Raw genomic sequence first — 13,129 nt, forward strand, 5'->3', positions numbered from 1 at the left:
TTCTGACAGGTTCAAGAATGCCAAATTTCGAATAGAAATACTTTTCTAATATTTTAAGCATCTCCTAATTTTAAGTATTTTATTTTTTTTTTTTAAGAAAAATTTCTTTGCTATACCGGTTACATAAAAATAAAATGTACTTCAATCTAATGAAAATTACAATAAATTCTCGTCAATGCAAATAGTAATAAGGTTTTAACAAAGTTTAAATGTTTTGATTCAATTACTTTTTAATCAACATTCGCTTCATCGAACATGGGGCAATTCATCTTCATTTGAGTATTTATAGATTGTGTAGATTCATCACCTTATTCAGTTTCTTTATTAGTACCAGTACTCTCATTTTCTAAATTTTCTTCTTTTTTAGCTTTTTCTAAAAAAACAATAAAATTAGTGCATTTAGTAAATAATTAAAGATTGCATGCATTTATTTCAAGAATTACAAATATGTTACTATATCTTGTCAATTTTCTTCCTTTTATTGCATTTAGTAAATACCTAAAAGATGACTACATTGTTTCAAGAATTACAAATATGTTACTATATTCTTTTAGTTTTCATCCTTTTAATGCATTTAGTAAATAAATAAAAGATTACTTATATTTATTTCATGAATTACAAATATGTTACTATATCTTGTCTATTTTCATCCTTTTGGAAGATAAATTCTCTTTTGCCTTTTGTCGACTTTAGTGAACGTACAGGATGAATAATATTCAAATGAATGTTTTCATGGCACAAAGAATTATCAACACCCTCTCCTTCTTCTACGTCTTTCCTTCAAGTTCATATGGAACAGTACATGACATACACTAAAATGCTTAGTTTTTTTAGCTGAATGCGTTGTTTTTATTTGTAACTAATAGATAATTTTGTCAAACTTGTTTAGATAAATCCTTGGTTTAACACATTGATATACAACAACAAGCAATTGTTGTCAAGTGCGATCAGGCAGTTATATAAAACATACAGAAACAACCCACTATGTGAATCTGCTACGAATTTAAGACGATGCTAGGCAATGGTTTCATTTAAATTGTGATGCTGTGTGAGCTTTGAATTTTAGACGATGAACCAACCCACTATCTGAATATCTTTCCTCACTCTTTTCCTTCTTTTTCTTCTTATTACGCTTTTTGTCGACGATGAAAAAATGTTCAGAATCAACGGTGATATGTTAATCCTACTTATTCTTCTCCGGATTGTCCATCGAAGAAGTTCCTACCAATGACTTTTTCCCTTCTGTGCTCAATCAAATTTGTTCCCAACCTGTTTGTGCTGATTACAAGGGAGAAAAGTTGAATCCGCTCGATGCACCTTTTTCCCTTCTATTTTTCTGACAAATATGAAACAGTTACCTCATCTCTGATCTAAGGGACGAGGCGTTGACGATTCATTCTCAAGAAACAGAGATTCGCTGACAGTTCTTTCTTCAGAAACAGAGATATGCAGAAGTGCAATTAGTGCTTCTATCACTCTTCAGCAATCATGGTAATTTGGTTCTACATATTTCACTGCTTCCTAGGGCGTCATGTTCAGAAATATCACCTTTACATTGATCTCTGCCCGTACTTTCAATTCAAAGCAAAGACGATGGTGTTGCCAAATGTTGGCTCTTGGCCAAGGTCCAATTTCTGCTGAAGATTTTAATGAAGCCTCAATCATGGGCGGGAGTTTAACTGAACAACATTGGGCTACCCAACAGATCAATTTGTAGTTTAGACCTTAAAATCTGCTTTAGATTTTGAAGTTCCTGCGTTAATGGAAAATCTTTTAGTTTCTAAATGCTCTTTCCATTATCATCAGATCAGGTTATTTGTTCTGGTCATTCCCATCAAGTGGTTGATGTCCTTCACCATAATGAATAGACATAACACCGAACTTACCCGCAAAGTGTTGAAACCATTTATTGTGATACAAACTGGTAAATATACTTTTCTATAATAAATTGAATGCATTAAAAACATAAAAATAATAAAAAATTGAGAATAATTTTGTCATATTTGATAGGTTGGTAAAATTTTCACTCTAAATGCCTCTAAAAGCCTTTGAGGGGTGACGTAAGGGACATATAAATGATACATCTTCAATTTAGAGTGCTATTTTTTTAAAGCTGCAAACAATGACATATGCGACATTCAAATTGAATGGTATACGATAAAAACATAGTTTTAGTTTGATTTTTATGAGTGTTATTTTTTTGAAACGGCAAACAATAATATATGCAACGTTCAAATTGAATGGTATATGGTAAAAACATTAGGTCTTAAGACAGTCCTAAAAAGTGGAGAATAGAGTAGCTTTCCTGCATAACACCTTATTGCCTTTAAAAATTTTAAGGTGATTTCATTTTCAGGTTTATATTTATTTATAATTTTTGGAAATGCTCATTTTTACGATTTTCTTCAAAAGAATTACATTTTTTTTACAAATATATTATAGACCCGAAGCAATATTTTATTAAGAAAATAAAAAATTTCCCCAAAGGTTAATGGGCGACCAAACCCCCCCAAGTCGTTAATGGGCTATCCAATGTACGGGCGACCCCAACTCGTAGGCGGGAGTATGCCGGAGCTCGTTACGACGTTACGCATCATTCCCGTGATTTGACTGAGAGCTAGAGAGCCGGGGAGATGACGGTTTCTGCAGGTATAGGATACGCGTTGATCGCCCTGGGTCCGGCTCTATCTCTCTTCGTCAGTGTCGTCGCCTCCAAGCCCTTCTTGGTACTAACCGTCCTCTCCAGGTGAACACGAAGGAAGCCCTCTTTTTCTCTCAGCTTTCTCCATGCTGTCGTCTGCTTTGTACTAATTACATTGAGACCATGAAATCTACGCTTTTCGGGTTTCTGAAACAGGAAGGTATGATGTTTGAATCATTAGCTGCCAGAAGTAAGCAGTTGAAGAAGCGTGTAGAAATTCAACGAAACGGCATTTTCCTCTTGTCGGTTTATCTTTCACAATGTAGGATCATTTCTTTAGAATCCCGACCACCAAATACGATGTGGGTATTTCAATTAATTTGATACTGGCGAGTAGTTACAAGTTATACGACCTAAACTAAGAAGAACTCATGCTTCGATTGCCTTTGCGAGGCACAATATTGTATGCAATGTTGTCATGTTGTTGTTACATATGGATCTAATGAAAGTGAAGGATTTTGGCCTTTTAAGAAACTGGGCAAGTGTTTGCTGGGTTAGAGGGAATGGGGCATCTCAATAGAAATAAGGTGAGGCTGAAATTTTCATTTAGAAAGCTTGGTGCCTGTATCTCACGCGAAATGGGAGAAAGTTTTTGTCATTTTCTTGATTTTTTCGATTTCGCATATTGTGGTGCCTGGGGCATCAAACATCTCGTCTCCGACAGTCTGAGAACGTGAAAGAACGCGTTCACCTTCTATTCAGAAAATTATGTCCTCTCTCTCTCTCTCTCTCTCTCTCTCTCTCTCTCTCTCTCTCTCTCTCACACACACACACACACACACACACACACGCAGACACACACCCCTTTCCAAGTGATGCCTCCTTCGTTCGAGGCTTTCTTACTTGATCACTCCATTATAGAATGGTGTGGTGTCGGACACCTTTTTAATTGATAGTTTTTTCATCTCATGGAAATATCCAACATATAAACTACCCTAGCATGCACACATGCCATACATGTCTTTTGAATCTTGCTATCTCAACCTCCTATCTATGGAACGAGTCAAAGGTGAGCTTCATAATCTTGATTGAGTTGCTGGCTGGTAAGTCTTGCTGACCAACAATCTCTACCTTGTCTTGAACGACTTCATTTTAATCATCCTTCATCAATCTGGTATTCTTTCCAAAGAACCAAATTTTTTTACTCATGATGCTAGTGGTGCTTAAGGCATGCATTTCATGGGATTGTGTACGTGTACAAGCTGCTTGTCCGATTGAAAAGCCATCTTATTAGCTTTTCATGCATGTCCTTAAGCTTTGCCTGTCTTCCTCTTTTTTTATGAACTACCAAGAGACTTCCACTGAGAGGATGGATCTGACAAACCGTCATTCTTTCCTTTTTCGTTGATAGTCAAAGAATCGACGATTTCAAGTCATGAAGCTAATATAGTTTAAGGCCTCAATTAATTGGACTTAGTTACCTATACAAGCTATCCTTTTTTACACAAACCTGCCTGTCAAGTTGAAAAGTCATCTCATTAGCTTCTAGTGCCTGCTGTTAAAGCTTGCTTCTTCTATTATGATTTACGAGGCATCAAGACTTTCACTGAGAAGATGAATGTGACGAATCATTGTCGCTTTTCCTTCCTGTCTGTTTGGTAATTCTACTTGAAATGAAGTTCTCTTACTCCAGTCATTTGGAGTGCTTCTTCTGCTCCGTTTTTTCATAAAACTCTTCTCAAAATTCATGTTTCCTCATTGTCAATTTTATTTACCTAAATAACTACACTTGCAATAACTACTCTCAGTGCTTTTCGATTTCAAAATTTTCAAGAATAGCTTTCTTTGCTATTGAGAAGGTATTTTAAAAAATGTAAAATATGACATAGGTATCAAGAAAGAATGCGGTGTCTAGCACCGAAGCCTTTCACCTAGAATTGAAATAAGCTCCTTAGAAGAAGCTAGGACTGATTTAAACAGCCTGAATGGGAGCTGACCATGAGGAGCAGATGAAGTTGTTGAGAAAGAACCAAACATGGGTTATTATCTCATTGTCTAAAGGAGAAAGACAATTGGTTGCAATGGGTATATGGGAAGAGTGAAACTTCTGGTAATGACAAAGAGATTACAAATGAACCTTGACTTGTAGGCTTGTAGCAGAGGATCTTCCCAAGAAGATAGTGATGATGATGACTGCTTCTCCTCAATTCCAATGCATTTATGTGGGTATATTAAATTTGGAGCTACAACAGGTGGATGTCAAAAAAACCTTTCTTGAAGGATATCCAAATGAAGAAATTTATATACATCAACCAGAAGAGTTTGAAGTCAATGGTAAAAGGGATCTCATATGTCAGTCAAGAACGTTTGTGCTATGTCAGTAAAGAACGTTTGTGCGATTAATTCACTAAAAAGAGCTCCATGAAATGCTATTTAAGACCTGATTTGTTTGTTTTAGAAAATGGATAAAATGGAGCCGCGATGTTTGTTGCATGCATGGAGGAGTTTGAAAAACAGTGAGAATTTCTTACCTTATTTTGTAAGTCAACATGTTTAATTGCAGTGAAGAACATGCCCGACACAATCAACTGAAGGAGCATATCAAACAACAATTCTAGATGATATCAATAAACTAAAAGAGCTACTCAAACAACAATTTGAATGGAGAGACCTTGGTGCTGTAAAAAAATATTGGACGTAGAGATCAGATAAGAGGAAAATAGTTGCTTATGACTAATCCAACATAACTATACTCTCTCCAATTAACATGACTATGTTGATCCCATGACTGCTCCTTTAACATCAAGTTAGATCATCATTAGAGATGTGCTCTGAAACAAAAGATGAAAGTGGAAATGTTGAAAGTTCCATATTCTATGACATGTAGAAGGCTAGACTCTTTCACATGCAGTTAGCATAGTGAGCAAGTATATGACCAGTCTTGTTAAAGAACGTTGTTTAGTTGTTAAGCTGGATTTTCAATGTCTAAAAGGTGAAAAGCTAAGTAACACAAATTCTTTAAAATAGTTGCTGACACAACTTGGTTGCAGGTGTTAAAAATGAGAATAATTAAGAAAAGACAATGTGTTTAATGTGATGAAGGTGAAATCTTCATCACGGAAGGCATAGCTATAGACGTTGATAGCTCTTGTGCAAAAACCTTTATTTAAGCATGACAGATCTATTACAGAGATTTTTTGATAATTTTGAGTTGCAGATCTGTTGCCAATGTTTGTCGGTACTTATCTACGGCTGTGGATTTCTTGTCCCTTTTGCTGATCAATTGGCTCTTTAGCTACTAAAATTTTGATTTTGATTTGAGCATTTCCTCTGTAATTTCAATATTGTTGCTCCTTTTCTCCACTGGTCAATGGACATGTCTGCCTTACTAGACCCCTGGTGATTTACAGGCTGAGGGGTTAGTTGCCAGACCACGAACTAGACTGACTGGTTGACCAGTTGGACAGACTCTCTGGTGGTTTGATAATCACATCCCTCTTTGACAGTTGGTAACTTTGCTTTAAACTTCTGGGCCGACTGAAATTCTTAATAGCTCGACAACACACATGAGAGTGGGTGTGGCTGTTGGTGGGAATCAACGAACCCTTAATAATTATAAGTACATACATAACAGAATCAAGCAAAGGCAAGCTATGCTACTGATAGAAAGTTTATCAAGAAAAACCAATGGCAATAGCAAAAATGTTTCACAAAAAGGGAGTTGGTGAATTTTGACTGAGTCTGTGTGCTCAGGCTTTGTTGACCAGACTGCGCTTTCTGTTGGCTCGAGTCTTGCAAGCACTTGATGAAAATAGTCAGGTCCCGTTGGCAAACCCACACCCAGATCCAATATGAGTCCACTTGGGTGTGGCACCTGTTTTGGCAAGCCTATGTGACATAATTTGTTCATGTTACTTCTTGAGTACAATGAATTCTGGTTCACCATATCTGCATTTTTTTTCTACCTGAGGCACAAATATTTATGTTCTTCAGATTTGTCATTTCACTTTTTTATTCTTTTTGTCGTATTGATGCAGTGCACTTTTGTGGCTTGTGAGCCTGATCATCTTGTCTGCAGCATGGCGAGCCTTTCTTCCTCTAAAATCTTCAATATGGCTACATGCAACTCTTCTGATCACCTCGGTCAGTCTTCAGGAAGGATTCAGGATCTTTTTCTGGAAGATGTATAAGTATGTCAAGTTTTCTTGTGGTTTCTGCTGGAGTTACACTTTTCTAGTTGTGTTCTGCTGAAAAATGTTTTATGTTAGTTTGCATGAATTTGGAACTTTCTTCTGCTAGTGCTGCTGACTACTTCATAGATCTATGAATTGCTGCACCTGAAAAAGTATGTTATTTTTTGCTAGTTTAGGTTGCTAAAAAAGTTCTCCTCTGGTTCTTGCACAATTCAATTTTGCATTATATGAATAATTCTAGGGTCTAATTCTTTGCTTAGTGATGTTCTGTGCTATAATGCAGAAGGCTTGAAGATATCTTGGATGCTTTTGCTGATAGAGTATCAAAGCCTCGTCTTTTCTTAACTGATAAGATGCAAATTGCTCTTGGTAAGCTTAACTGATTTTTTTTCTTAATTTTGACAATAATTTTGTTGTTGGCTTTACATAAAAAATCAAACAGCAAACAATTTACAGAAGCATGCCCGACAAATGGCTACCAACTATATAAGAGAAAAGCATGCCAACGTTTTAATAATTTGCATTTCACTGTCTGGATCAAGAAAGTATAGAACAAACAGCCACTTTTTGATCGTCAACAGGAAAAACTAAAGTTTTAAAATAAATTATTTTTTTACCCTATCAACAAACAACAACCCTATTACTCAATGTTATGGAGACATTTAGCTGGTAGATCTTCATTTCTTCCTGATTGTTTAGTGCCTGAATTGTGGAGCTGCTGGAACAGTAAAGTTGCACCAGAATGATGGAGCTCTGTTAGAACATGGCAGCATCTCTCTCTTTCTCTGCTTAGGCTGTATGAAAATGAATGGAATAGATTTCAGGATGGTGAGGGGGACGAATGGGGGAGCAAGGACAAAGCAGGTGAGGAATTGTGCAGACAAAGCTAGGACAGCAATGAACTACGTTCATTGCAACTTGCAATCAAGTGTCTAATAATGAATGATGTAAAGACCTGTTTTATGTTTATCATGACACTATTTTCTTCCCCTCATGATTTTGTTGATTAAGGTGAATTAAACCCTCTGCCAAGTTGGCATCCCCAGTATGAGTGGTGCTGTCGCATATGCACTCAGCCTGCTGCGAGTTTGCAGTTGCAGAGAGAAATTATCAGCTGAACCTTGATTTCTCTAGCAGGAAACGAACTGAGGTTTTGCAGGACACAGAAACAATGGTCTCTGACCCCAATACAAAATGTCTTCTGCGTCCAAACCAAGTACAACCGACCTGAATTTGGTTCCCAATGGCAACCACAATGGTTTTACCTCCTGGAGGAATCGGCCTGCTCTCAAACCTATTGTTGTTTCACATTAACTCCAACTGCTTTGGCCTCCATTCTCTTGTTCCTGTTGAAAGAAAAGAGCATGCTGGCACAACATTGACAGAATAAGGGGAGGTACAGATATTGGCTGTTACTCTTCAGTAACTCATACTAAACTTTGGTTAACCTAACAATGGTGAGGAAAGAGAGTGCTTGAGGAAAACTCTGGAACCTTAACGATTAAATGAAGAAAACAAATAAGAGTATACTGTGCTTTTGTCGGGGCATGTTCCTGTAAATGTTTGAAACTGGAAGCTGCTGACTCCGACTTGGTTTCTTTTCTTGGCTTCATCACACAGGAGAAAGAGTTAACATACTTAAAGTTCTATAAAAATGTGAGAAATATAGAAAATATTAAGAGCAATGGAAACCTCTATGTGCATAAGATGCAAAGTTTGCAACACTTTCACAGGTTTAGACTTCAGGGAAGCTTTATTGGCTTATTTCTCTTCATATGCGAGTTTTACCTACAACATGATATTGTCATTGTGACATAACAAGAACACTTTATGGAGTGGTTAATTGCTTATCCTGCATCAAGAATATCACTATCAGATAATTTGTTTAGGATCATTAATTAAACCATTTGGAAAGCTCAAATATTTAAGAAACATATTCCAGTAAGCAAGGAATTCATATTATCTTCAGCAGAATTAACATAAAAAGATGGACCATAAAAGATGAAGAGCATGATATGACAAGGTTTTTGTTTTTCAGAAAATTTGTCTTCAATATGTTTATTAACTTTATTTGAATATTCTCTTACTATCTCATCTTTGCTTTTTGCTGTCTTGTATGATTCAGCTGGTGGTTTAGGTCATGGAGTGGCCCATGCAGTTTTTTTCTGTCTGAGCCTTTTGACACCTGCTTTTGGTCCTGCAACATTCTATGTTGACAGCTGTCCTCATATGCCATTTTTTCTTGTCTCGTGTAAGATACTATCTTGTACCTGACTCCATATTTTTGTTTACTTACCCTAAAAACGCCTCTGCTTAATCTTTAAGTATTATTTAACCATGAACGTGGAGTATTTTTTCTGAATAAGAACTTTTTCCTCCCGTTTCTCCTTGCCTCTGATTGCAATAACTAGCTTTTAGTATTCTTTGCTTGTGTATGTTCAGTTTGCCTTTTCTGCTATAGTCCCCATTGACTGTTCATGAATAGACACATATTGCTGCTTTAGTATATACCACAGCACTCACGTTATTTTTAACAAAATGTATCGTGGTAAGCCATTAGTTATAGCACTTAGTTACATCATAAATTGATGCTTATTAGCATTGGTCCATTGAAATGTGCACATTTCTTATCTGCTATGTTGGTATTTTTGCACTTAAGTACATCACAAAATTGATGCTTTTTATACCTTATTAACCTAGATCTACTCAAATATGCTTGTTTCTTGTCGTCTGAAATTTGCATATTTGTGTTGGGTGTCTGTGTGCATGTGTGTGAAAGAGAGAGAGAGAGCTTTTAAAGCTTTGGTTTTTCTCTTATACTATCTGTGTGTGTGTTTCAAACCATGAAAATGTTTATTCTCAATTAGAAGCTGAACTTTCTTCTACTTGTTTATTAGTTTGATTTCCAGGTTTTCCCAAGTGCAACTGTCTCCAACATCATAGTTTGCAGACCTAAAGCTATAGAGGCTAAAGACCCCTCTTTAAGCATTAAAGGAAATGGAGCTAGTTGGTGGGTAGCTCATAATGATCCTTTGAAGAAAAAAGAAAAGAAAAAAAAAGACAAAAACAAAAAAGAGTTAATTGCACAAATACACAATGTGTGCAGCAGGTATAGGTATCAATCTACAAAATAGTCCATAATACAAAATAGTACACACACATTGCTACCAATATATGTGTGTGTTTTGGATACAAACACTACTGAGATCTGAACTTGTCTTTCAAGTGTGGATTAAGTGCTTGCATTGTGACGTTAGTGCCCAAAAACACCCTTTCTCTAATGAGAATCATGATTCCTAGCAGCAGTCAATGCTTCCTGAATGTAGCAACTTTCTCATGTTTAACTTAGACTAGCTTGTTAGTTGGATGTAAGGAATGCAGTTTAGTGAGGAATCACCTGTAAATGTCAAACAGTAGTTTGAGTGCTATTGAAAATTAAGCTCATTCCTTTTCTTGCAATGCAAGTCTAGCATACTAAAAAATTAACTGATGTAATTAGCTGTTGATTCCATTGGGACAATTCCTCTTATAGCTTTCTTCATAGAAATCATGAATTGTGTTTTTGTTCTGCCTAAGTGTCATTGGCTTCTTACTGATTAATAACCTGTGCCTTAGCTTGTTGGTATATATGCACCAGAAAGACACATGTTCTCTAAGTAATGCTATTAATATCTATGCTATGTTCCTTCAAGCCCAAGGTCAATTTTTGCCCTAGCATCTGTGCTTCTGCATTGCTTCATTTGATTTTTGTAGTTGACCTCAACTGTCCTTGTCTAGTACCAAAAGTTTGTTCCATCCCTTTACCTCTCTGTCATTATTCTTAAGCTGTGCACATGATATTCTGCTATCTTGTTAAGCTTAGGAAGTAGCAACCAAGTAAATTCACTTTTATGTGTGCCAATTTAAGCACTTCTCCAGACCAGCAAGTACAGTCTTAAGAGACTCAATCTTCAAAAGACTCCTCAAAATCGATTACCCTGTAGTGTTCTTCAAAAAAGATCTGGTCTGTTGAAAACAGCAGCTCATTCTAATGACTATATAAAGATAAGTTAGTTGGGTAAAAAAAAAAAACCTAGACTCAGACAAGAAGTGCATCTTTTCATGTTCTTTCTCCAATAAAATGAAGATGTTAAAGTCTAAAATGGATTGTATCATGGATATCCAATTACAATGGGATTTGCTTCCCTAGATATACTCATGGTGTGAAATTATCTGCAAATGAATCCATTTTCTAACTGGATGGAAGTATGTGTCAGCACTACGGCTGACAATGGAAAAGCACGGCTTCAGTCCACCTTCTAGCTGGGGAGGAGAAGAGTGTGAATGTGGCTCTGCAGTTGTCCAATGTAAAAACATGAATTGAACCTGATTCCTACCAAAGTAAACCTTATCGAGCTTCCTTATACCTTCTTGCCTTTGTTTTATCTTGGTTTTACCAGAGTGAGCAGAAGGCTTCCGTCCAATATGAACTTTTAGGTTGGCATCTCTTATTATTGATTAGGTTCAAAAGGAAAAATTGAAAATAATGACTGGGATAGCTTATCTAGTACACATTTGAAGTGCCATGCCTATGTGAAGAAAAATATTCATTGTCCTAAAATCATTTGGTAGGCACTACAAAATTTGGCAATCATTTTCTTGGCTCTAACCAACTGTTGGTCTTTGCAAGTTTCATCAGAGGTTGGATGTAGGAAGTGTGATACTGAATCTACTTTCGCACCTAAAAAGAAAAGAAAAGCTGATGTCTTTGCAAGTACTGTTGCTTAGCTGCAAGGCTTTCGTTCGTGAGCTAGCCTTGTTTGCTTCCTCTTTTCCTCTCTGTTTCGGATGTCCATCAAATCTCTTCTCTGGCTAGGATATCGTTTTCTGTTTATGATGATTTTCTTTAGCTGATAATAGCTTTCTTTACAGCAACTTTGACTCTTGGATTTGTGACGATACACACCTTTTCAATGGTGATAGCTTTCAATGGATATGCAGAGCAGAAGAGAGTAGATCAACTATTTGTTCCTATAGTTCATCTTGCGGCATCACTGCTGGTGAGTCCTATTCTATTTGTTCCTTTGAAACATAGACTTCTATGAATGCTATGTCTCCTTAAAAACAATTTCATTTTTTAGTTTCATAACATTTTGGAGGATGGTAAATGAAAACATGATTTTTATCATACACCTTTTTTATGTCCTATTGCATTGAACCTGACAAATTAGCATATTTCTCTAGGACATCTAAAATGTTAATCCTTTTTTCTCTACTAAAAGCAGTTTCCTCTCTTGTCTCTCTCTCTTTTCTCCTGCATATGCATACTCATTATGGAGGTGTATTCTCACATATTCTTTTGGAGCATGTTATACTAGTTGATAAAAAAGTGCCATGGCCTGTACATAATTGTTCTACTGATCGTTTTGTTGCCTTCTGAATGGAACTTCCTCCTGCAGACTCTTGTAAACCTCATACCGGGTGGTTGTCTAGTTGGAATTCCACTTGTTTACTTTGTTGCTTTTTTGACTTTACTGCACTGCGGGAAAATGGTGTGGAGGAGACTTCATGAGAACTATAGCAGGATAGAAGTCACTGAGTGATCAACTTCTGCAATGATAGGATGCTTGAAAAGCTAAAACTGGGATGCAGCTTGTACCAAAAAGTGGAGCCTTGGCCACTGGGGTGGTTTTTCTGTACTTTTAAGCTAAAAGATGGATAGTACTAGCTAGACATTGAAAAAATCACACCACTGCACTGGTGATGAATTTCATGTGGAATTACTAAGGATTTGGTAAAATAAATAAATACACCATTTATCTCCACATGAACTTCTGTTCACTATGAATCAACACGCATGTACATGTACATATATAAACACTTGCATATGCATGTATAAGCATTTGGCTTGGATTTGGATGATATTCCTTTATATTTTGGTTGCTTGTCGGTGAAGAGAGACCATTTTTCTTGCAGTAAAATCTTCCAGAGTTTGACCCCTTACAACATTCTGTGCACACAATGTCTTAAGCCAATCGTTTTTCATGAGTAAAGAAAAATTGAATTCAAGGTGCTTTTGTTGTTCTACAAGGCCAAATTGCTGATGACAATGAATCCTCAAGGTGGATTTATGTAATATCTGTAGTTATTTGTTCCCAATAGCAGGTGGCGTCACTCCTGTGATTGAGTTTGAGATTGTGGGAGGGAACCAACACGGTTGATTGGAGTACAGATATGAAATAAAAGGCAAATGAAAAAGTGCCGAGGATGATGAACATTCTCATTCAGGATACATCATTGGAGTTGTATCGAATTA

The 13,129-nt window shown here is 36.4% G+C and overlaps 1 protein-coding gene across 2 annotated transcripts; it reads left to right on the forward strand.

The window, feature by feature from the left end:
* Positions 1–2,515: 2,515 nt before the first annotated feature.
* LOC116251505 (gamma-secretase subunit APH1-like) lies at positions 2,516–12,638 on the forward strand. Of its 2 annotated transcripts, none has more exons than XM_031625824.2 (6): positions 2,516–2,746; positions 6,679–6,831; positions 7,118–7,203; positions 8,960–9,085; positions 11,797–11,873; positions 12,273–12,638. In XM_031625824.2, the coding sequence occupies exons 1-6, from the start codon at positions 2,634–2,636 to the stop codon at positions 12,414–12,416; spliced, it is 699 nt and encodes a 232-aa protein (XP_031481684.1). In that variant the 5' UTR covers positions 2,516–2,633; the 3' UTR covers positions 12,417–12,638. The 2 variants fall into 2 exon arrangements, with proteins under 2 accessions (XP_031481684.1, XP_031481683.1); XM_031625823.2 differs by having other exon boundaries at positions 2,518–2,746; positions 11,746–11,873.
* The last annotated feature ends 491 nt before the right edge of the window (positions 12,639–13,129 follow it).

This window comes from Nymphaea colorata, chromosome 3 (genome assembly GCF_008831285.2).
Source record: "Nymphaea colorata isolate Beijing-Zhang1983 chromosome 3, ASM883128v2, whole genome shotgun sequence".
Taxonomy (NCBI): domain Eukaryota; kingdom Viridiplantae; phylum Streptophyta; class Magnoliopsida; order Nymphaeales; family Nymphaeaceae; genus Nymphaea; species Nymphaea colorata.